Source organism: Schistocerca serialis, chromosome 7, assembly GCF_023864345.2.
Source record: "Schistocerca serialis cubense isolate TAMUIC-IGC-003099 chromosome 7, iqSchSeri2.2, whole genome shotgun sequence".
Lineage (NCBI taxonomy): Eukaryota > Metazoa > Arthropoda > Insecta > Orthoptera > Acrididae > Schistocerca > Schistocerca serialis.
This window is the reverse complement of record NC_064644.1, coordinates 456,119,305-456,141,855: the sequence shown is the minus strand read 5'-3', so window position 1 is coordinate 456,141,855 and position 22,551 is coordinate 456,119,305. Positions and strand designations below refer to the sequence as shown.

Genomic DNA, 22,551 nt, shown 5'->3' with positions numbered 1-22,551 from the left:
GTTCGTCATGTCGCTGATCACTGATACCTGTTTTTAGAAATGCCTAGCTACTGAAAATACTCGTACCAAAGAAACGATGACGAATGCTGGTGGCCGTGTTCACCTCATTCAAGAGATGCGAAGAAATTAATATTTAAAAGACTCGGTGGAGTTTATGGAACGCCATTTATATCCAGAAATGCACATCCTGATTTTTCAAAAAAAAAAAACCATCAAGTCTTTGCAGTCATGTACTAGGATTACTTCCATTCTCCTTTTCTTCCTTTCTGCACGAGCAGAAGAGAGCCATGTTCACTGACGACGCCGCTGTTGAAAGTAACGACGAAATCATTTAAATTTGCCCTGCTGTAATTGTTATTACACTCAAGTGCCAAAGAAAGTGGTACAGGCGTGCGCATTCAAATATAGCGATATGGAAACAGACAGAATACAACGCTGCGGTCTGCAACAACAAGAGTCTGGCGCAGTTGTTAGATCGGCTACTGGTGCTACAATCAACATTTAAATGGGTTTGAACGTGGTGTTATAGTCGGCACACGAGCGATGGAAGAAAGTATCTCCGAGGTAACGATGAAATGGGGATTTTCCCGTACGACCATTTCACCATAGTACCGTGAATAACAGGAATCCGGTAAAACGTCAAATCTCCGACATCGCTGCGGGCGGAAAAAGATCCTGCAAGAACGGGACCAATGTCGACTGATGAGAATCGTTCGACGTGACAGACGCACAACTCTTCCGCAGATTGCAGAAGATTTCAATGCTGGGCCATCAACAAGTGTCAGCATGCGAACTATTCATCGAAACATCATTCATATGGGCTTTCGGTGCCCAAGGCCCACTCGTGTACTCTTGATGACTGCACGACACAAATCTTTACGACTCGTCTGAGCCGGTCAACACCGACATCGGACTGTTGGTGTCTGGAAACATGTTGCCTGGTCGGTCGAGTTTCGTTTCAGATTGTATCGAGAGGATGGACGTGTACGGGTATGGAGGTAACCTCATGAATCCATGGACCCTGCATGTCAGCAGGGGACTGTTCAAGCTGGCGGAGGCTCCGTAATGGTGTGGAGCGTGTACAGTTGGAGTGATGTGGACCCCTGATAAGTCTAGATACGACTCTGACAGGTGACACGTACGTAAGCTTCCTGTCTAATCACATGCATCCTTTCATGTCCGTTGTGCATTCCCATTGACTTCGGCTATTCCAGCAGGACAATGCGACACCCCACACGTCCAGAATTGCTCCAGGAACACACTTCTGAATTTAAACACTTTTGCTGGCCACGAAACTCCCCAGGCCTGAACATTATTGAGCATATCCGGGATGCCTTGCAACGTGCGGTTCAGAAGAGATCCCCACCCCCTTGTTCTATTACAGATTTGTGGACAGCCATGCAGAATTCATCGTTTCAGTTGCCTTCAGCATTACTTCATACGTCAGTGGAGTCCATGCCATGTCGTGTTGCGGCATTTCTGCGTGTCTTACACGATATTAAGGAAGTGTACCAGTTTCTTTGGCTCTTCAGTGTAGTAACATCAGTGTATAATTCGCAGACTTTCCCGACTGAAACCCTTCAGCCATGTAGTTGAGAAGATAGTGAAATGGAAAGGTGTATGCATTATGATTGCATGTAGTAGAAAACTGACTCACAGATACAGAGGTATATATGAGATGTGAAACGAAGCTGTTACATCTGGTGAGACAACTACTTACTTCGACGTGTATGCTAAAAGTCTGTTCATGACGAGCACTAAACTGTGTTAGTCACATCTGAAGGGAAATGAAATGTTTGGGAAACTGATGTGCTTATTACATACACTACGAAAACAATTTTATTGTATGTGTCGTTTTGTTGACTAAATGAGTCCTAGGAAGGCATTTAGAAACGTTTCTACTTTTTATTTACAATATCAATGAAACAGAATGAAAGTTTTCCTGAAAGTGCACAGTGAAGTACATACATCTTCGCAGTACTATTTGGAACAGAATAGTTATAAAATGGTAGGTAAATTTAAAGAAAAACGCTATGAAGATAATTGAAGTAAACTCCATATTTATGCAAAGGTATTTTTGAGTAATTAGTGAAACATTTGTGGTCCACGAACATTCAACGAAAAATTTTGAAAATACACGGTGATGCAAAGAGGCTTGAAAGAACATAGTTAATTGCAGTGTTGTAATTGACTCATCAGACGAACTAGTTGGAAACTGGCGAAATTAAAATGAATTATTTATGTCAGAGGCACTACAAATGATAACAGATTGGTAGAGGACTGACGTTTAAAGGTTTATCATACAGAAAGGTACTGATCTCATTTCGAGACTTTTAGATAGGAAGATAGGAAAGGCAGCTAAAGGCGAGAACTACTGCGCAATCAGCTTATGGCGCCTAGTTGCCGAGATGAATAGAGTACAAAAGAGATGAAAAGAAAACTGAAAAATGTGATGTTAGAGGACTAGCAGTTTGACTTTAGTAAAGATAACGACTCCGCCAGAAATGTAATTTTGACGCTGCGCTTGATAGAGCAGGCAAGGCTTTAAAAGCAGACACTTCAATAGGAAGAGATAGTGTTCGACGACGTAATATGATGCAAGATGTCTGAAATATTCAGAAAAATAGGTATAAACTGTAGAGAAAGAAGAGTGATACAGGATGATTTTGATAAATGTGGACAACGGTAAACGATCCATGAATGGAAAAGGAACAAAAAAGATCATATGGACAAAGGGCCGGAAATGCTTTCCAAGGGAGATATACCCACTTAAAGGTGGAAATACGAGATCTTTGACAGTGCAGGCTTCAATTACTGAAAGGACACAGGAGAACGAGCCAGGCAAGCGGGAATGTTCCGTCTGTACTAGTGTTTTAATTCCACACTCCAGAGGGCAGTAGTGTTGTCCAAGACGACGGCACGCTCACACATCGCGACTAGCGGGGGGGGGGGGGGGGGGGGGGAGGGATCTGCAACACTCCCTCCCTCTGTTGTGGACGCGTGCCGTGTAGAGCAACGACGAGAGACGATGACTCTGTACACTAATCAGGAACAGGCTGACATGGATTTGATATATGGACAGCCAAATGGGAATGGGTGGTCGGCAGCACAACTGTACCGGGAAACGTGTCCCTGTCGACAGCAATATTGTTTTCAACAGTATTTCGTCATTTATGGAAAGGTAGTTATGGGAATTGGTAACCGAGAAAGGTAAGTGCGTCCGGTACGTTTGCAGGCCTCGGAGGAACAGGTGTTGAAAACTGCAAAGTATGATCTCAGTATCAGCACCAGGCATATGGCCCTCCACGACGGAGGGACGGGGACGCTTTTGTTTCTGGTTCGTTGCTCAGGCCATGACACCACTGTAATTTCTGTCATCCATCCTATTAATAGATGCGGCTACCTTTACGAGTGGTGGTATCGTCCGCGTTCTCACCGCCCTCCTGTATGCTACGGAGAATCCCCACGGTATAGTGGCAGCGAACCATCAGCACTGGTACAGTCTCAGTGTGTGGTCGGGGATTATTGACGACCACCTCGTGGGACCAGCCATCCCTCCACAAGGCCTTACAGGCGAGGCATACCTACACTTCTGCATGTGGCCCTGCCTCAGCTGTTGGAAGATGTACACTTGGTAGTACGAAGGGTAATGCGGCTACTAGATGACGGTCCTTCAGCTTACTTCCGCCTTTCCGTGTGGAGACATCTCGACATCATTGTCCCGGCCGATGTGTCGAACGGTGTGGTCCAGACGCATGGCCTGCCCCGTCTTCGGACCTCGCCCTTTAGGTTTCTACCTGTGAGTCATCTGAAAGAAGTCATGTATGCGGAGCCAATTGCAGACACCCAGACACTGAAACAGCGCATTCGTGCTGGCTGTCACGCAAATCGGTCGCAGGGCGGTACTTTTGAACGTGAGCGTCAGTCGCTGTTGCGTAGTGTTCGCGCATGCTTAGAGGTCCTTGGGGATAACTTCGGACACTTTATCTAACGGTTGTCTCATCACAGTATGTTGTGCTCTACAGTGTAGTGTATGGGCATGATATATTAATAAATACCTTCTAACATAGACACCACACATTTCTGACCTTATTTCCACATGATCAGGATTTCCGGCAGTTTGTTCAAAAATGGTTCCAATAGCTCTAAGCACTATGGGACTTAACATCTGAGGTCATCAGTCCCCTAGTTTTAGAACTACTTAAACCTAACTAACCTAAGGACATCACACACACCAATGCCCGAGGCAGGATTCGAACCTGCGACCGTAGCAACAGCGCGGTTCCGGACTGAAGCGCCTTGAACCGCTCGGCCACAGCGGCCGGCCCCGGCAGTTTGTCCTCATTTAGGAAAGTCGCCCTGAATACAGTATGTGCGAGAACCAAGAGGGAACAATGTGACTGGTAGATCAAGAAGGAAGTGATCGATTAGAAAAGGCGTTAACGCAAGCAAGGATGCAGTCTTTCTCACTTACCGATCAAGTTGTATATCGAAGAAGCGTGAAAGAAATGAAAGGAAGCTTCAGGAGTGGGATAAAAAGCCAGGGTGAAAGGATATCAGTATAAGATTCGCTGATGGCTCTGCTAACCTCTATAAAAATGTAGTTACTGGACATCGTAGACTGAATTAACATTCTGTTGGTCACAGAATAGGGATTGAGAGTAAATGAATAATAAAAAATAGCTGAAATTATACTAGCGATGAACTTCATATCAGAATTGGGGACGACGTAGCAGGCGAAGTGAACCAGTTCCGGTACCTTAGAGATAAAACGATACTCGACGGACGGAATAAGGAGGATTACAAGCAAGTTAGCACAGACGAACAGAGTATTCCTTGCTAAAAGAAATCGACCAGTGTCAAACATCAGTCGGCAACGCCAAGCAACATGTGCGGTCTGGAGCCTCTCGCATATTACTTGACTCCATTTCGCACTTGGAAGCTTCACTGGAAAATCTTAGAAATAACAAACCTCTCCTGCGCGAAATCAACTACTTATACATATTTCATTAGTATAACTGCTATAAGCGCCCATGCCTCTACATTATTTCGGGCGATAATATTTCATATTCATCAATGTTTCTGATAACGTATTCTACATATTTATGAACAGTAATCCCAATTTGAGGAAGAAATTTCTGAGAATGTATGCGTGAAGCACAGCATTACGTGGAAGTGAATCATGCACTTTGGGAAAACTGGTAAAGCATAGGATCGAAGCGTTTGAGTTGTGCTGTAGAGGGATATTGAAAAACAGATGGGCTGATAAAATGAGAAATGAGAAAGTTATCCACACAATCGGAGAAAAAAGAAATAAGTAAAAAAGCCCTGACTAGAAGAAAGGACTGGATGGTACGACATTGTTAACATATCAGGGAATAACCACGGCTGAAGAAGAGGAAACTATTAAGGGCAAAATCTATAGGGGAACACCGGTAGTAGAATTATACAGGATGTCCCAGAAATGTTGCGACAAACTTCGAGGGGTTGTAGAGGGTATTTTGACGAACAAGTAGAGGGTAGGAGTCCATGTCTGGAAACGCTATCCAACGACGCTACAGATCGTCGAAGTTATAGGTGCCAGCACCTGCTTCTATGCCACCCCTTCGGCAGCAAACGTGACTTTGTACGCTGACGGACCATAGACGCAACGTCTCGCAGTGTTGTTTGTTATTCAGTGATCGCGGTTGATTGCCACGATCGCCAGTGGAGAAGATGGAGTTAGCTGCTGCGTAGACACGCCTTGTCTCCAGTGAATACGATGCTCTGTTGCCCCGGTGGATGAGTTACGGACAGGGTACCCACCTGCAGTTTCTTTTTCTCCTGTATGACGAAAAACACTGGAGATTTTAAGGGTTCCATGAGAAATATAAATTGCAGATGGGAACCGGTGTCCGAAACCATCAGCCACAAAGGCAACAGAACATAGCATTGGAGGAGGCATGGTCTTCCTACGCCGCACTAGCTCCCATCTCCTCCGCCAGCGATCGTGCCAATCATTCGCGCGCGATCATTGTGTAAGTAGGCTGTTTAGGTTTTTATATTGGTAAGGCCACGTAGCGCTCTGTATGAAAATCACTGACTGTGCTGTGTGCAGTCTGTAGCTGATTTGCATTGTTGGAATATTTGCTATTGTAGTGTTGGGCAGTTGGATATGAACAGCGCGTAGCGTTGCGCAGTTGGAGGTGAGCCGCCAGCAGTGGTGGATGTGTGGAGAGAAATGGCGGAGTTTTGAGAGCGGATGATCTGGACGTGTGTCCATCACAGACAGTAAATATATATTATGAGTTTTCAACACTATTAAGGTAAATACATTGTTCGTTCTCTATCAAAATCTTTCATGTGCTAACTATGCCTATCAGTAGTTAGTGCCTTCAGTAGTTAGAATCTTTTATCCAGCTGGCAGTATTGGCGCACGCTGTATTGCAGTAGTCTGAGTAACGAAGATTTTTGTGAGGTAAGTGATTCGTGAAAGGTATAGGTTATTGTTAGTCAGGGCCATTCTTTTGTAGGGATTGTTGAAAGTCAGATTGCGTTGCGCTAAAAAAAAAATGTTGTGTGTCAGTTTAGAGAGAAATGTCTTGAGAACGTTCAGTTTTTCCCAGCTGTTTGAAAATCAAATTACGTAAGAGGTTTACCAGCACTGTCATTCTTAATTTTTCTAAGGGAATGTTTCAATTGAATAATGAATATCATTGCGAGGCGTTCCACCTTGATCCGTCAGCGTATGAAGTCATATTTGCTGCCGAAGGGGTGGACTAGAGGCAGACGGCACTTCGACACTCTGTAGTTTCGTTGGATGTCGTTCCCGGACATGGGTTTCTATCCTCGATTTGTTCTACAAGATACCTTCTACAACCCCTCGAAGTTTGTCACAACATTTCTTGAACACTTGTATACAACAAACAGTCGAGGATGCTGGGTGTAAGTGCTACTGTGAGATGGAAAGATTGGCATACGCGTCAAACCAGTCAGAGAACTGATGCCAAATGTGGTTTGTATGCACTATCGTAAATTTGCTGTAATCGTGAGATGTACTACTAATACAATATTTTTCTTGCTGCATGGTGTCTGTGGTAGGTAGCCCTCAATGTCGATCAGTAAGTTGAGTGACTTGTGGCCATCTGCTCGTCCCTGAAAATGAATGGTGTTCGTTGGTCACCTTTCTAAAAAGTTAATATTTTGATGCGGATTAGATTTCTATGATACGGATGACTGTGGAAGATTTCCGGTTCGAGGCAACGAATTTTTGAACGGTGGGTGGTATTGGATACATTGAGTTTGAGTGAAACCTACACCAATGGCTTATTGTTGTATACGTGGAGTAAGTTGATGGACGTCAACCAATGGATTCTATGGACCCACTCAGGTCAGTGTCGTTCTCTTGTTGCCCTTGCACGTGTTTCAATTATGCATGATACTCTTCTCTGATTACGTCTGAGTGATTTTGATAACATAAGCAATGCAGATTTTTGTTTACTTCGTATTTGACCATAGGAGTTCATTCTTGTATAGCATAACAGCAACACTACAGCCAGTGTAGGAGGTGGAACGTCTGCATTAGCCAATGCTCGGATACAAGATGTTCGTTGTGTCTTGTACCTGGTACACGAGACTAGTAGTTGTTTCAGGTCTCACTCTTCACTGTAGAAATCGCATAACGGAGATTTCTTCAGTCATATTCTAAAGAAGTGGGTTGGAAGTTTGCCGTGATTTAAGTGTAATCTTTTTTATGAATCGTCTGCTTCTATTCCAATCGATAAACCAAGGAGACAATGTTATTTTAGGTTGCAGCTGGCCGTTACTCAATCGTTTCGAAATCTTGGTCGAATCCCAGTTCGTCTGCCAGTCTTTCTCTCCTTTTGATTGATTAAGCTCATCGTTTCTTGATAAGGAAATCTGTTATTTAGAATTTCGTTTTAGTTCATTGCTCGTTTCGATAAGCTGTGTACTATTTCATTATGGAAGATGCCACAATATCCTGTTTACTTATTTGTAGCGACTTCTTTAATAACTATATACGAAGATAGTAACTGTTGCCGAAAGAACAGATACCATTGATGACCATGCAGCTTCTCTAGAATAAATGATAATTAATTGAAACCCTCAGCTGCCGACAGGTGTTGTTGATGTACTTCGATGGGGACAGCTGAAAATGTGTGCCCCGATCTGGACTCGAACCCGGAATCTCCTGCTTACATGGCAGACGCTCTGTCCATCTCAGCCACCAAGGACAGAGATGAATAGCGCGACTGCAGGGACTTATCCCTTGCACGCTTCCCGTGAGACCCACATTCCCATCTGTCCACAATCTACATATTTAATGTTCCTAATAGATATTTGCCCATGCACTCATTACTCGCGCCAACTAAGGTGACGATTCCCGTAAGTCTGTGCGAATGCGCACAGGTTGCCCAAACTCTTACGGGAATCGTCACCTTAGTGGGCGCGAGTAATGAGAGGATGGATTATGAACATTAAGTGGACAGTTGGGAATGTGGGTCTCACGGGAAGCGTGCAAGGGATAAGTCCCTGCAGTCGTTTTATTCACCTGTGTCCTTGGTGGCTCGGAGGGATAGACCGTCTGTCATGTAAGCAGGAGATCCCGGGTTCGAGTCCCGGTCGGGGACACATTTTCAGCTGTCCCCATCGAGGTATGTCAACAACACCTGTCGGCAGCTCAGGGTTTCAATTAATCATCATTTATTCTTTAATAACATCTGTAATTATAAGCGACAGACTTTAGTTACATTTTGGTTTTTTTTAGGCTCTTAGCACGCTTAGTGAATCGGCTAATATCACCATATTGCTTCGTGTGCAAGATCTGCCGTATTGTACTGCTTCCCTAATTGCGATGGCTTCCGCTTAGTGAATGGTTTCCTCCTTAGACTGCAGGATTGTATACAGGGTGAACATTAATAAAACTGAGAAGCTGCAGTAACGGATTCCTGACTGGAAATGGAGGAGAAAAGATCCTATGACCACGGTGTCCGGAAATGGACGGTATGCGTACAACGGCAACAAATCGCCACGGAACACAGTACAGAGATGCATCGCATCCACCTCACTACAGATGTTCAAAGTGGCCTCCTTGGGATGCAGTGCACGCATACACACATTGCATCATGGATTGCCGCATGCTTTCGCACGCTCCGGCCTATCTACAAATAGTGCCACAGGCGTCGTGAACACGCTGTTGAAATGTCTCCACATTAAGAACTGGTCTAGCATACACAACGCTTTTCAGATGCACCCAAAGGTGAAAATCCAAGGGGTTTAAGACGGATGATCTAGCAGGCCATGCTACAGGGCCTCTGCGACCTATCCAATGTGCGGGGAAGATGTTATTGAGGTGTCGGCGAACTGTATTGCGGAAGTGGGGTGGTGCTCCGTCATGTAGGAACCACATAACCTGTCATATTGCCAAAGGCACATTTTCAAGCAGCCCAGGCAGAGTGTTCCGTAGGAAGTGCAGGACATTCCTCCGTCGAGGCTTTGGGGAATAATAACCGGTCCAAGTATGTGGCGCGGCTCCCCCCATGGGAGGTTTGAGTCCTCCCTCGGGCATGGGTGTGTGTGTTGTCCTTAGCATAAGTTAGGTTAAGTAGTGCGTAAACTTAGGGACCGATTACCTTAGCAGTTTTGTCCCGTAATACCTTACGACTAATCTCCAAATTTCCAAGTATGTGGTCGTCAAGAATCCCTGCCCACACATTAATGCAGATGAGACGCATCAACCCTTCCCCGAGGTTTGTCTGTAGCCCACAGATGAATATTATGCAGATTGATGATGCCAGTGTCGGTAAAGGTGTTTGGTCAATAAAAAGGACTGATGAGAGAAATGTTATAATCGTGCTGGTCTGGTGCAAAAACCATCGACAAAATACTTCCTGTAGAGGGAAATAATTCTTGCACTCTTTGCAGGTGACAGGAATAGTAGCGGTTGTCATGTAGGATACACATAATCGTACTTTGGCTAACCCCATATTGGCGGGCCACTCCCCTGGTGCTTGTACTAGGGTTCGTCTCAATATCCTGTCGAACGCAGTCCTCCAAATCTGGTGTCCGCCGCCTCCCTGTACGTTCATCTGTCCGGAAGGAACCATGGTCACACAAACGCCCACAAAGGGCTTGAAATGTTGTGCGATGTGGTTGGTGTCTGTGAGGGTACCTGTTTCGACATATCCGTGCTGCCTTTCGATCGTTTCCATCTGCTTGGCCGTACACAAACACCATCTCGGCTTGCGAAAGACCATCCTGCTGCTTACAGTACGCTGCGTTTATCACACAGCCTGCAACACACAGGGAACACCTGGAATATGGTCAGAGGAACTTTCATTTGTCAGCGCCATCTACCGTGCCAACAATACGTTTCCCGAGACATGTTCATAGGAATTTCTTTCCTCCATTTCCAGTCCGCAATCCGTCCCTGCAGTTCGTCGTTTTTATTAACGTTCACCCTGCATTGCGCGTCATACTTCGTCGCCATCGATGGTCTTCGACTCATCCGTATATATGTTCGTCTAGTTCAAGATGATGGTAGTCAGCAAAACGTCGATTTCAGTCCTTAAGTTTCGAGAATCTTTGTATTGTGCCATACTATCGAAGATTAATAAAGTTTGATGTCGGGCTAAAAGTTCTGGTAAGTTTTCGTATTTCTGTATTTTATTTTCATACAAGGTCTACCATTCAAGAGATTTCATAAGCGGGTTTCTTCTATTTCCACTGAAACAGTTACATTTTTCTGTGTCTCGACAACATTTCATTAGTCCGTTGATTAACATGTGTCCTGCGCAATTTGCTTCAAGTTTTCCCCTTGTGATACTTAGGAGGAGTACCTAGGAACTTCGCTCAGTGGAAGGGGAGTCAAAATAAGCAAACAGATGTCTCGGTTTATCCGTAGAGACTCGACCGTTTCTGAAAAAACGACAGTAAAAGTTTTCGAGGTATTTGCCAGGCACTGTATATACCTTTTACTGCGCGATATCCTGACACAAAATCGTGGCTCAGTGGTTATCGTCATGGGTTCTTAATTTTGCGTCCCGTATTCGATTGCTGTTTTCATTTTTTTTCTATTTTATGTTTACTGTTTCCATTTATCTAATTATGTCCGTAGAAGTTTACTACACGAATGTTTCTTACCAAATTAGGGGAAACAAGGGTGTTATATTAATTGTAAAACTTGAGCTGGATTCGACAATACGTGTTACACATTTATTACACGGAATATGTGTGTATGGTATGTTGAAGGATTAAAATCTTCTTTAATTCTCGCATTCTGACATATCATTCTCGTATCATTTTTATATTAATTCTTATATTTTATTCATATGTTTATTCCTCCGGAAGATCTGGTGTACTCCCTTGGATTATACCGATCCTAAAAATTTCGAAACACGGATATTCAAAACACTGCGAGCTTCACACGGAGGCAAGTTTGCCACAGTAACATTTCTTTCTATGAATCTCACTCGGGAAAGAAACGTCGTTGACGTTGGTGAAGATTTCTCGCTTTGGAAGTAATGTCACAGCAAAACCATACATAACGAATCACTTTTCCGAAAACTAGCGCTTGCACCTTATTATGAATCATGATACGCGACAGGAATTTCGCCGAAAGCAATTTCAAATAATTTTCTCACTTTTTTTTTTTTAATTCAGTCATCTGACATACAATTAGTAGGCGGATAAGGACAACGTTATGTCAATATACACTGCAAAACATTTTTTAGTAATCTCGAGTATCGATGGATAAGCCTAGAAACGTGTTCACTCTTTGACCCCTCTCCCACCGAGCGAAGCTTCTGGGGAATTGGGTTATGGGGCTTCCCGTGTCCTCCTCGTTAGTGGCGTTTACCTGCCTCAACATGGATTAGAAGCTCTTTTGCGGTTATACCGCTAATAACACATCCTCAGCAGGGACCTAAGATTGCTGCAAGTAGAGAAGCGACAGTTGAGCCTAGTTTACACGAAGACACTGGATTGCACCACTCGTTGCATGTAACAAGTTGCACGCAAGTAGTTTCGTATACATCTGTAGACACGGCGCCACCTATGTACACTTCAGTTTCGTCGTTTTGTGAGTGCCGTAGTCACTTGCAAAAAAACTTTCGGCAATTGTACGAGATGTGAAGGATTTAATCTTGTTTGCATGAAATCGCAGCACAAAGCAAAAGATAAAAAAATAAGAAGCGTGTTTGGATCCATGTATGAATAAAGAAAAGAAAAGACGTCAGATCGGCTGCTCACACACCTTGCTTAAGAAACTGCACTGGAAGACTAATACAGTTATTTTAATCATCTAAACTACAGTTTATGAGTGGGAAGCACTGGCGTGACGTTTTAAATAAATGAATGTTGAATAAACAGTTCAGTTTTCCAGATTTCCGCAACCTTTTCCCTTGTCAACTATTTTCCTTAAAAAAGAATCGGCCATCTCCAAGCACGGGATTTTAGCCTTGTGGTCGTAGGCTGTTCCGCAGCTAGATGTTTTGCTTGCCTGTATTTTTCTTAATTCATTCGTGTGTATACTCTTATAATTTTAATTGAATGGATTTTGCTCTGAAGCTCAGATATTGTCTGCGGATCCATGTTCAGATCGCGTATGACTCTCTCAAGCGCCCGATGACCTCGCTGTTTGGTCCCTTCCTACAGATCAACCATTCTCAAGCGCACCTACAGGTCGCTGCTTGTTTTTTTAGTTAACGCGCACGCGCAGTGGCCTGTAGCGCAGTTGCCTGCAACCTAGTGTCGTCGTGTAAACTGGGCTAAAGCCTAGTTACAAGGCGACACTGGGTTGCACGCAACTGCACTATTGGCCGCTGCGCATGCGCTCCGTGTGTTTGCGCAACTCGTTGGTGAAACTAAACGCTTTCGGCGTGTTCCAACTTTGGCGACACTAGTTGCATGAGCTTTGAGGTTAGATGTGTTCGTAGAGTGTAGAAAACTGAAATATGAAATGGGGAACGGAGAATAATGTTCGCTTTACTGATATCTGTGCTTTGCATAGGTGTTTGAGGTATGTGATGCTGATTACAAAAATAAGCAACATATTGCTGCCGCTGAGACCGTCATGTGCATTATAATGTAGATGGTTTGACAATATCCGAGCTGCGGGGCGAAATTTATTTAGTTAGGAGCACGTATACAGCTGAATTAAGAAAAATAAAAGCAAGTGTAATTCTAGCTGTGGCAATTCTCTCGTCTACAAGACTAAAATCCCATCGTTCGAGTTGGCCAACTCTTTGTTAAGGAATATTGTTGACAGGAGGAAAGGTTATACAAATTCAAGACGCTGCATTCTTTATTCAAAATTCATCTTTTTAAAACGTCGCAGCAGTGCTCCCCATTCACATATGTTAAAATTTTGAAATATTGCCACTGTTCAGATCTATCTTCAAGAGAGTAGTTTGCAAACCATTCTCTTCTTAGTGCGGCCTGCTTCGAATAATTACTGCGTTAATGTTAATAATTATTACTGTTAATGTTAATAATTATTGGTGTTAATGAAAAAGCGTCATCACCAACTAAAACCGCATCTTGTTTCATACCGAGTGTTCTGCAATACGATATGTGATTTCAGTTCTGGCAACAGTGCTTCATGCGTTACAGTACCTTTACTCCTAATTGCATAATTAACTCTATTTACAAGAAACGTGAACAGTTCTGGTGACATTCGAAGATAATTAAAAGAACTTATTGGGTGCTGAGCAACCGAGCTAACGACTTTTCTTCATCCAGTCCGCCGGTTGGAGTGGCCGAGCGGTTCTAGGCGCCACAGTCTGGAGCTGCGCGACCACTACGGTCGCAGGTTAGAATCCTGCCTCGGGCATGGATGTGTGTGATCTCCTTAGGTTAGTTAGGTTTAAGTAGTTCTAAGTTCTAGGGGAGTGATGTCCTTAGGTTAGTTAGGTTTAAGTAGTTCTAAGTCTAGGGGACTGATGACCTCAGATGTTAAGTCCCATAGTGCTCAGAGCCATTTGAACCATTCATCCAGTCACGAATCGAAACACGTTTCTTATTTATTTATTTATTTATTTTTCTTATGCAGCGATTCCACGCAATAGGCTTTAACTCCATCTCAACTAGTGCGACGTGCAGATGCCAAAACTGTCATTTCAGACACGACTCAGGGACCCACAAAACGATGAAACTGAAGTGTATACTGGTGTCGCCGTGTCTACAGTCAAATATGAAACCACTTGCGTGCAATTCATTCCACGCAACTAGTGGCGCAACACATTGTCGTGTAAACCAGGCTTACGATCAGCGCCTCCTCCACTGCTGAGTGGAATTGCGAGTGACAGAATGTATGTTGCTCTGCCCACAGCCGCGCTTCATCGGGCAGGCGGGCCGCGGCAACGAGCAGGAGTTCGGCCTGCTGTCGCTGGAGTACGACGAGAACTTCTGCATGGGCGGGCCGGGAGTGCTGATGAGCCGCGAGACGCTAGCGCGCGTCGCGCCGCACATCCAGTACTGCCTGCAGCACCTCTACACCACGCACGAGGATGTGGAGCTGGGCCGGTGCGTGCAGCGCTTCGCCGGCATCCCCTGCACTTGGTCCTACGAGGTGAGTGACAAGAGTGACGCGGCCGGCCGCTGCGCATGCGCGCTCCAGCTGAGCCACGAGCGATGAATCGCAGCGATCCATCAGATGGGAGGCCGATCGCTCCGCAGATCGCACGTGTGTGGGGATATCGAAGCGGTCGATCGCTGGTCGCTTGGTAACCGTAGGTAATGTGATCGATGGCGTGCGATTCGTGCACGCAATATGGCTGCCTGGCTAGTTAACAAAGGCGCGGGGCAATATGGCTGCAACTCGTTTGTCTATCAAACGCTATTGTACATTTTTGTTTTCTTTTACTTTGACCAAAGACTAGTAACAAATTTACGTTACAATTTATAGCAATCCAGGAAACACGACCTTCTCTGAGAAGTGAAGTTGAAGCCGGAGTTGCTATTTATATTAAAAGGTAATGTAAGATACATCCTCCGATTTTGCAGTGATTAGCTTATCGAAGTTTGGGCTGTAGAAGTCGAATTGCTGGGAAGTTCATAGTAATTATTGCGATACAGTGGGCTGCACCTTATAATTTTGAGTTGTTTACGAAATAATTATACGCATTATTAGAGTTTTTAACTTCTAAATAGACTGTCATATGTACCAACTATAATGTTAAGAGGACATTTTAATTTAAATGTTCAGGGCAAATCTGTTACACAGTTATGCCCAAGTACCTAGTTATTTGAAACTTCCTGGCAGATTAAAACTGTGTGCCGGACCGAGACTCGAACTCGGGACCGTTGCCTTTCGCGGGCAAGTGCCCTACCATATGAGCTACCCAAGCACGACTCACGCCCCGTCCTCACAGCTTTACTTCTGCCAGTACCTCGTCTCCTACCTTCCAAACTTTACAGAAGCTCACTTGCGTACCTTGTAGAACTAGCACTCCCGAAAGAAAGGATATTGCGGAGACATGGCTTAGCCACAGCCTGGGGGATGTTTCCACAATGAGATTTTCAGGAGTGCTAGTTCTGCAAGGTACGCAGGAGACCTTCTGTAAAGTTTGGAAGATAGGAGAGGGAGGTACTGGCAGAAGTAAAGCTGTGAGGACGGGACGTGAGTCGTCCTTGGGTAGCTCAGATTGTAGAGCACTTGCCCGCGAAAGGCAAAGGTCCCGAGCTCGAGTCTATGTCCGGCACACAGTTTTAATCTTCCAGGAAGTTTCATATCAGCGGACACTCCGCAGCAGAGTGAAACGCTCATTCTGGACACCTAGTTAATTCCTATGATCTAATTCTCCTTCATACAAGAGCTAGAGAATTAGTTGTGTTACTATTGATTGACAACATCACTATAGACACATCGAGCAAACTGTGTAAAGACTTGCAGTGAACTCTAAGATTGGGGACTAAGAAACATAAAACGAAGATGTAAACAACCCATTTGCAGTCAATGAAAAATATAATATGTTCTTTAAAGTAACCTACAATCACCAAATAAAGCGCTTCAAAACAACTTTGATAAATTATAACTCTCGTTTATTTTAAATTTATGTTTTGCAAGTATTCTTAGGGATACGGAAAGCCACTGCAACTATTACTAAAGATAGTTCATTTTTCATAGCAGAACTTCTCACCACAGTGACGTCCATCATACCGGTTGAAATTACTTGGCAAGTCGCTTGTGTTTGGGGACCGAGGCGAGCGACCGATTGCAGACGATATCGCTCGCTACGCATCGCTGCCATCTGTCGTGTGTCCTGCCCTTTAAGGCGTCCTTCCTGTGCATTGTAGTGCTGCACTTGCACGCGTCTCCAACTGTTCAGCTTTTTTCGCCAACGCTCCAGAAATCTCGGATCCTGCTCTAACTTCCGATCGCCCTGCGATCTAGGGACTTCTGTTGATACTATCTCCTATACGTATCTCAGCGTTATTCATGTAGTATGGCTTTTAATAATAAAAATAAATTTGAAATACGGACTGTAATATCTTGTAGGAAGCACGTCAAACAGCAACTAACAAATAAATAAAAGGTGGTAATCACGTTTCGGTCCAACCAGTAACCGTCCCTCACCCACGGCTCCTTAAAGAATAGAACTCCCAAGCGAAAAACAGCTTCAATTAGTCGTAAGAGTTCGTTGGCACTCGCTAAGGGCTCTCGTTATCAAACACTGGATGAGTGTAGTCTGGGTTATTTGCGCTCTGTTTTAAGAAAAGCTAGTTTCTCACGTATCTCAGACTTTATGACGTCATACATCTTGAAATATGTGTCGTACAGTGATGTAATACAATGAGTGCAAAATGTGTTGGGAACAGCGTTAATAAAAATAATAATAAATTAGAAAGTTATGGCTGTTACTGATTTTGACTGCAATCGTTAATGTTTTCGTCGTTTCAATGTGTTGTTGGGGGATGCCAGCCGGGAAAAGTTCCGAAAAGGTTTGAAATTATGTGTAAAGTTTTTGTCCATAGTCGCTAAGTGCTCTCATTCTCAAATTTTTGTTGAATACATTATAGGCAGTTTGCCAACCATGAGTTAAACTTCAATAATTGACTTAAGTGTCAAACCTGTAACCGAAGATGATACCTCTTAATGAGTAAATTATGACAGCAGTTTAAAATTTTAAATCCGTTCAGTAATTACATGAGGTATTCACAGATGAATTTTTTGTTGCCTCTGAAAGCTGTTAGATAGGCAAGTTGCTAATGGCATTGAATGAATGAGCGACTGTTTTAGTGTTTTAGAAATAGTTGAGTAAATTGTCGTGCTTCCTCTCACGCTGCGATCTAGTGCCGTCAATTAGTACCCTGATATCCAGGGGTCTTGCCACTGTAATTTATTCTCGTGATCGTAATTACAGTCGGTTAAATACAAGTCATTTCGTTTTTACGCATTTCATCCGGAATGAATTTTCTCCCTTGCCTCATCTGGATGCTATCAACTTGTTTCAAGCTAGTTAAAAGCCCACGAGTTTTTTTATCTGTTATCCTATGTGAATGTTGTTGTTGTTGTTTTCAGTCCTGAGACTGGTTTGATGCAGCTCTCCATGCTGCTCTATCCTGTGCAAGCTTCTTCATCTCCCAGTACCTGCTGCAACCAACATCCTTCTGAATCTGCTTAGTGTATTCATCTCTTGGTCTCCCTCTACGATTTTTACCCTCCACGCTGCCCTCCAATACTAAATTGGTGATCCCTTGATGCCTCAGAACATGTCCTACCAACCGGTCCCTTCTTCTTGTCAAGTTCCTTCTGAATCTGCTTAGTGTATTCATCTCTTGGTCTCCCTCTACGATTTTTACTCTCCACGCTGTCCTTCAATACTAAATTGGTGATCCCTTGATGTCTCAGAACATGTCCTACCAACCGATCCCTTCTAGTCAAGTTGTGCCACAAACTCCTCTTCTCCCCAATCCTATTGAATGCCTCCTCATTAGTTATGTGATCTACCCATCTAATCTTCAGCATTCTTCTGTAGCACCACATTTCGAAAGCTTCTATTCTCTTCTTGTCCAAACTATTTATCGTCCATGTTTCACTTCCACACATGGCTCAACTCCATACAAATACTTTCAGAAATGACTTCCTGACACTTAAATCTATACTCGATGTTAACAAATTTGTCTTCTTCAGAAAAGGTTTCCTTGCCATTGCCAGTCTACATTTTATATCCTCTCTACTTCGTCCAACATCAGTTATTTTGCTCCCCAAATAGCAAAACTCCTTTACTACTTTAAGTGTTTCATTTCCTAATCTAATTCCCTCAGCATCACCCGACTTAATTCGACTACATTCCATTATCCTCGTTTTGCTGTTGTTGATGTTCATCTTATATCCTTCTTCAAAGACACTGGTCCATTCCGTTCAACTGCTCTTCCAAGTCCTTGGCTGTCTCTGGCAGAATTACAATGTCATCGGCGAACCTCAAATTTCTTCTCCATGGATTTTAATACCTACCCTGAATTTTTCTTTTGTTTCCTTGACTGCTTGCTCAATATACAGATTGAATAACATCGGGGAGAGGCTACAGCCCTGTCTCACTTTCTTTGCAACCACTGCTTCCCTTTCATGTCCCTCGACTCTTTTAACTGCCATCTGGTTTCTGTACAAACTGTAAATAGCCTTTGGCATCGAAATTCTTATTTATAGGCCATCTAGAGGTAAAGCGTTGATTGGAAACTGAGATGTCGTGGTATCTAATCCCGATCCAACCTTGGGTTTTTTTCAGTCTGCTAGGCTTTGCCTCTCAAGCTCACCAGGAATGACACGTGTTTTCGATTCCACGTTAAACTGTAGGTCCCCTTTCCCCGGTAGGATAACTGCGGTAGTTTAGGGATACGCAAGTCGCCGAAGTGAGCCACACGAAATGATTGTTATCATTATAGGCCACTTGGTAGCTTCAACATGGAAATAAATTGTTGTACTGGATTCAGACCCAAGGAATATTTTTCGAAGGACGATATTTTCGCCTTCGACTTTTGGTTTTAGTTAAAAATCTTCATAAATATTTGTACTGTATATTTATATGAGAAGTCTTACAGTAAAATTCTAAAAAAATAGAATGAAGTATTACAGCGGTAGGATTTAATGCTATTTTCTTCTGCGTTTCACGGAACTGTAGTAGAGGTTGGGGTAGATGGCTTCCATGGTGGTTGGTGGAGCCGTACTTCTAGTGCACAGGATGGCCTTCGGTTCTCCGCGTCGGGTGTCGTTGCAGCAAGGCAATGGGTAGGAACCACGCGGATGCTATCCGATAAATCATGAGCGTAGGACTGGCATAAGTTTATCCACATTTTTACGGCAATGATGATGTTGCGTGCAGACTCGGCCGTTGGCCCTGGCGAGCGACTGGTGAGGCTGCTGATCTCAGCGGGCGATCTTTAGGCACAGACGGCGCCTGCCGTAAGCAAGGCGTCGCGGCAGCGTCCCCTGTCAGCAGGCATAGAGTAAATATCTCTGGAGTGAGCATTGCCTTCTGCACATGTTGTCAACATTAAACCAGGATTGTCACGTGTTTTCGGGACTTTCTGCAGCGTTTGAAGTTTATAATATCAAGAGTTTTTTGTGTTTCACCTTTTGTTGATAGTATAATACCGATGGTGAATTATTGTTGTTGCTACGGATGCAAAGAAAAATATGTGAAAGGAGGGATAGTAACTTTCCATGGGTACATACCATCTAGCTCTAATTATAGTTGTCATATTAGTAAGACACACTGTATATGTTTAAAAATTTCGAGACGCATTATAATTAAGGCTTGATTCTGTAGACCTATTTTTCTACGATTTTATGACTATATAATAGATATTAAGGCTCGTACGAAAGCTTACAAACGATCGCTCTTCCTCTCGTAAATTTGCTAATGGAACAGGAAAGGGAATGGTCAGTTGCTTCAGCAAATACTATCCTCCATGCATTTATCAGTGACTTGTCGATTATGTATATAGATTACTCAGTCTACTATTTATTTAATAAACTGGGAGCAAGTACGTAAAATGCGTTAGGTAAATACTTCAAAGTGTCACCAGTAAGAAAAATTGTGCTTTAGGTCGCAAAAACGAGAAAATAAATAAAAGGACGAATTAGCAGGGATATAATTGCTAATGCGTAGCAAATTCGGAGTTTTCCGGACACTTGCAAAAGTACTAGCGTACTGTCAAGTCGTTTTGCAAGACTATCACTGCAAAAATGTAAGTCAGGCTCTGTAATACTATAAAGTGCTGTATCATACCGAAAACTACCAAAAATGGAGTGCATCTGAACTGTGACACCTATTGCAAAGAAGCAGGATGTAATATCATTTGCCCTTAAAAGTTACGTAGCTGGTTTATTCCCGGTGTCAAATGGATACTGTTAAAATGTCTGCGCAACACATACATTAATAATTCACGACACGTACGAAAAGAATCCGTCTGTACTAGAGATGTAGTGACATTCTAAATATACAGGGCGCTATACGGACAAATACACGACGTCCCGAGAACACGTGACCATACCGGCAATGTATGTTGACAACACAAAATCTGTTCTACGCATGTGAATGCTCACTCCAGAGATATTTACTCTTTGTCAGCAGGGTGAGAAACTGTCAAGTCTGGGCTCCGGCTCTGACGGCGTACGGCTGTAGCCGCCGCCGCAAGATTGCTGGCGCAGGCGCACGTTTCACTGCGGGGCAGATTCGAACCCTGGACACAACCTCGGACGGCAGCCTAACAAGGAACCCCTTGAGTGCGAGGTCGCAAGTTCAGGCTCATTTCAAAGCGTTGTTTTAGCAATTATGACCGGAAAAATATTAGCTGCCAATGACTCACCATGTGGATCAGGAAAGCGGCAGAAAACGAGTGTCCAGGATGCGCAGAGATCAACCTTCTATAGGATGTGTGTATTACAGTACACAAAATAGACATTTCCGACATTCAAGAAATGTTCAAAACAAACCATTAACTTGCACCATGAACACCGAATGAGAGTGTAGGATGTTCAGCTAGGTTTTCACTCTTAAAAAATGTATATAAAATCATATAGGTATAATGGGGTGATGAGAGCTGATGGAATGTGATGACGTGTAATAGAATGCGAAGCAGTCTGTCGTGGAGCTTATCGTGAAACTGGCTTTCTTTTAAAGCGTAGCTGCAGACAGCGAGGTAATATGTTTTACAGACACGGTAAAAAGAAACATCCTGAGGCTGAATTCGTCCATTGGTTCGAGATGGTATGAATTGCAATGTCACACACTTTTTACGGGTGAGAGTTTGCTCTAAAGGAGTATGATTTTTATACGCAGACCGGGAGTCCAACAAAAGCTAATTATTTTGACCAACTGTTGACCAAAAGCAATGCTCATACCATAGTTGTATTTCTCTTACCCATTTTCTCACTTTCTATGACGTAAATATTCCCTACAGCCCTTGCAAGATCACGCACACAAGAAAGAATCTTAGGGAGCATAGCGGTTTCTAGTTTAACACCTTTCCACAGCTGAAATCTGCCGTAGTGAATACCTGTTAATCTGACACCCTGATACGGCTCCATATGTCAAAGTGATGCACTCGTAATGTGTACTGAAAACTTCACTCCTCTTACGTTTGGAGCCACATAACCGTGGACTGACAACAGTGAACCAAAATAAATTACAGGTATCTTTTCAGTTATTAGGCGAAGCGACAGTTTATTCCTGCAGATGTTGAATAATAGATACCCTTTGTTTTCACACTTTTCTCCGTCTTTCAGTCTTAATATCCGTATGAGGGTCGTAAATTCTGTCTCTTGATACTGACTCACTTTCCTCCATTGAGATATTAGAAAAATGTGATGCATCAGAACCTGCAATGGCTACCGCACTCGCCATTAATAAGAGTCAACAATCGTAAGTAAAAAATAAACGAAAGGGATACTTTTCAGACGCCGGAGCCTTACAGGGACATAACACAGTACATGCTGTGTGCGCCAGAGAACGCACTGCTGCAGTTTTACCGAATAACAGCGTTACTCGAATTTCGCCCTTTCTGTATCCACGTCATCAATTGCTCCGTTGCTTCTTGAGACAATTACCGTATTGTGTGCTCGTTGTTTTCAGCGAAGTTCTAATTTCTCATCCATTACACGTCACATATATATCTCCTTCATTGAAATGGAAATTAACCGTTTTGCTTTTGGCGAAAAAAGGGCGGGCGGCCGGATCTCAGTGTCCATCGCGTGCAATATTACTCCAAATGACGACACTGCTGTGATGCTGTGATTAGCTGCCTGATGAACTGACTGGCGACGATTTTCTTTTCATTTTCTTTATTTTTTTGCGTTTCCTTCTCTCCCCAGAAAGGGAAGAGCGGCCTGTTACAAGGCATACACTACCCTTTTCAACCAGATGGATTACATTTATTTATATATATTTATTATAGTATTCAGTTGTTTTGCAGTGGTTTGAAGGTGCAGTAATTTCACTTTTATGACAAACATTATTAAAACTATATGAAATATCTTTAAAGGTAATTCAATACTAACAAAACGTGTAACTCAAAAGAAAAGAATTTTAACATCGAAGAAAGCTATTA

The 22,551-nt window shown here is 43.3% G+C and overlaps 1 protein-coding gene across 1 annotated transcript in view; it reads left to right on the top strand.

Annotated features, from left to right (window-relative positions):
• Positions 1-22,551, top strand: part of LOC126412470 (chondroitin sulfate synthase 1) — a 299,840-nt gene that overhangs the window by 33,151 nt on the left and 244,138 nt on the right. The window contains exon 3 of the mRNA XM_050082081.1: positions 14,330-14,569. Within this exon, the coding sequence (XP_049938038.1) occupies positions 14,330-14,569 (240 nt within the window). The remainder of the gene's footprint in view (positions 1-14,329; positions 14,570-22,551) is intronic.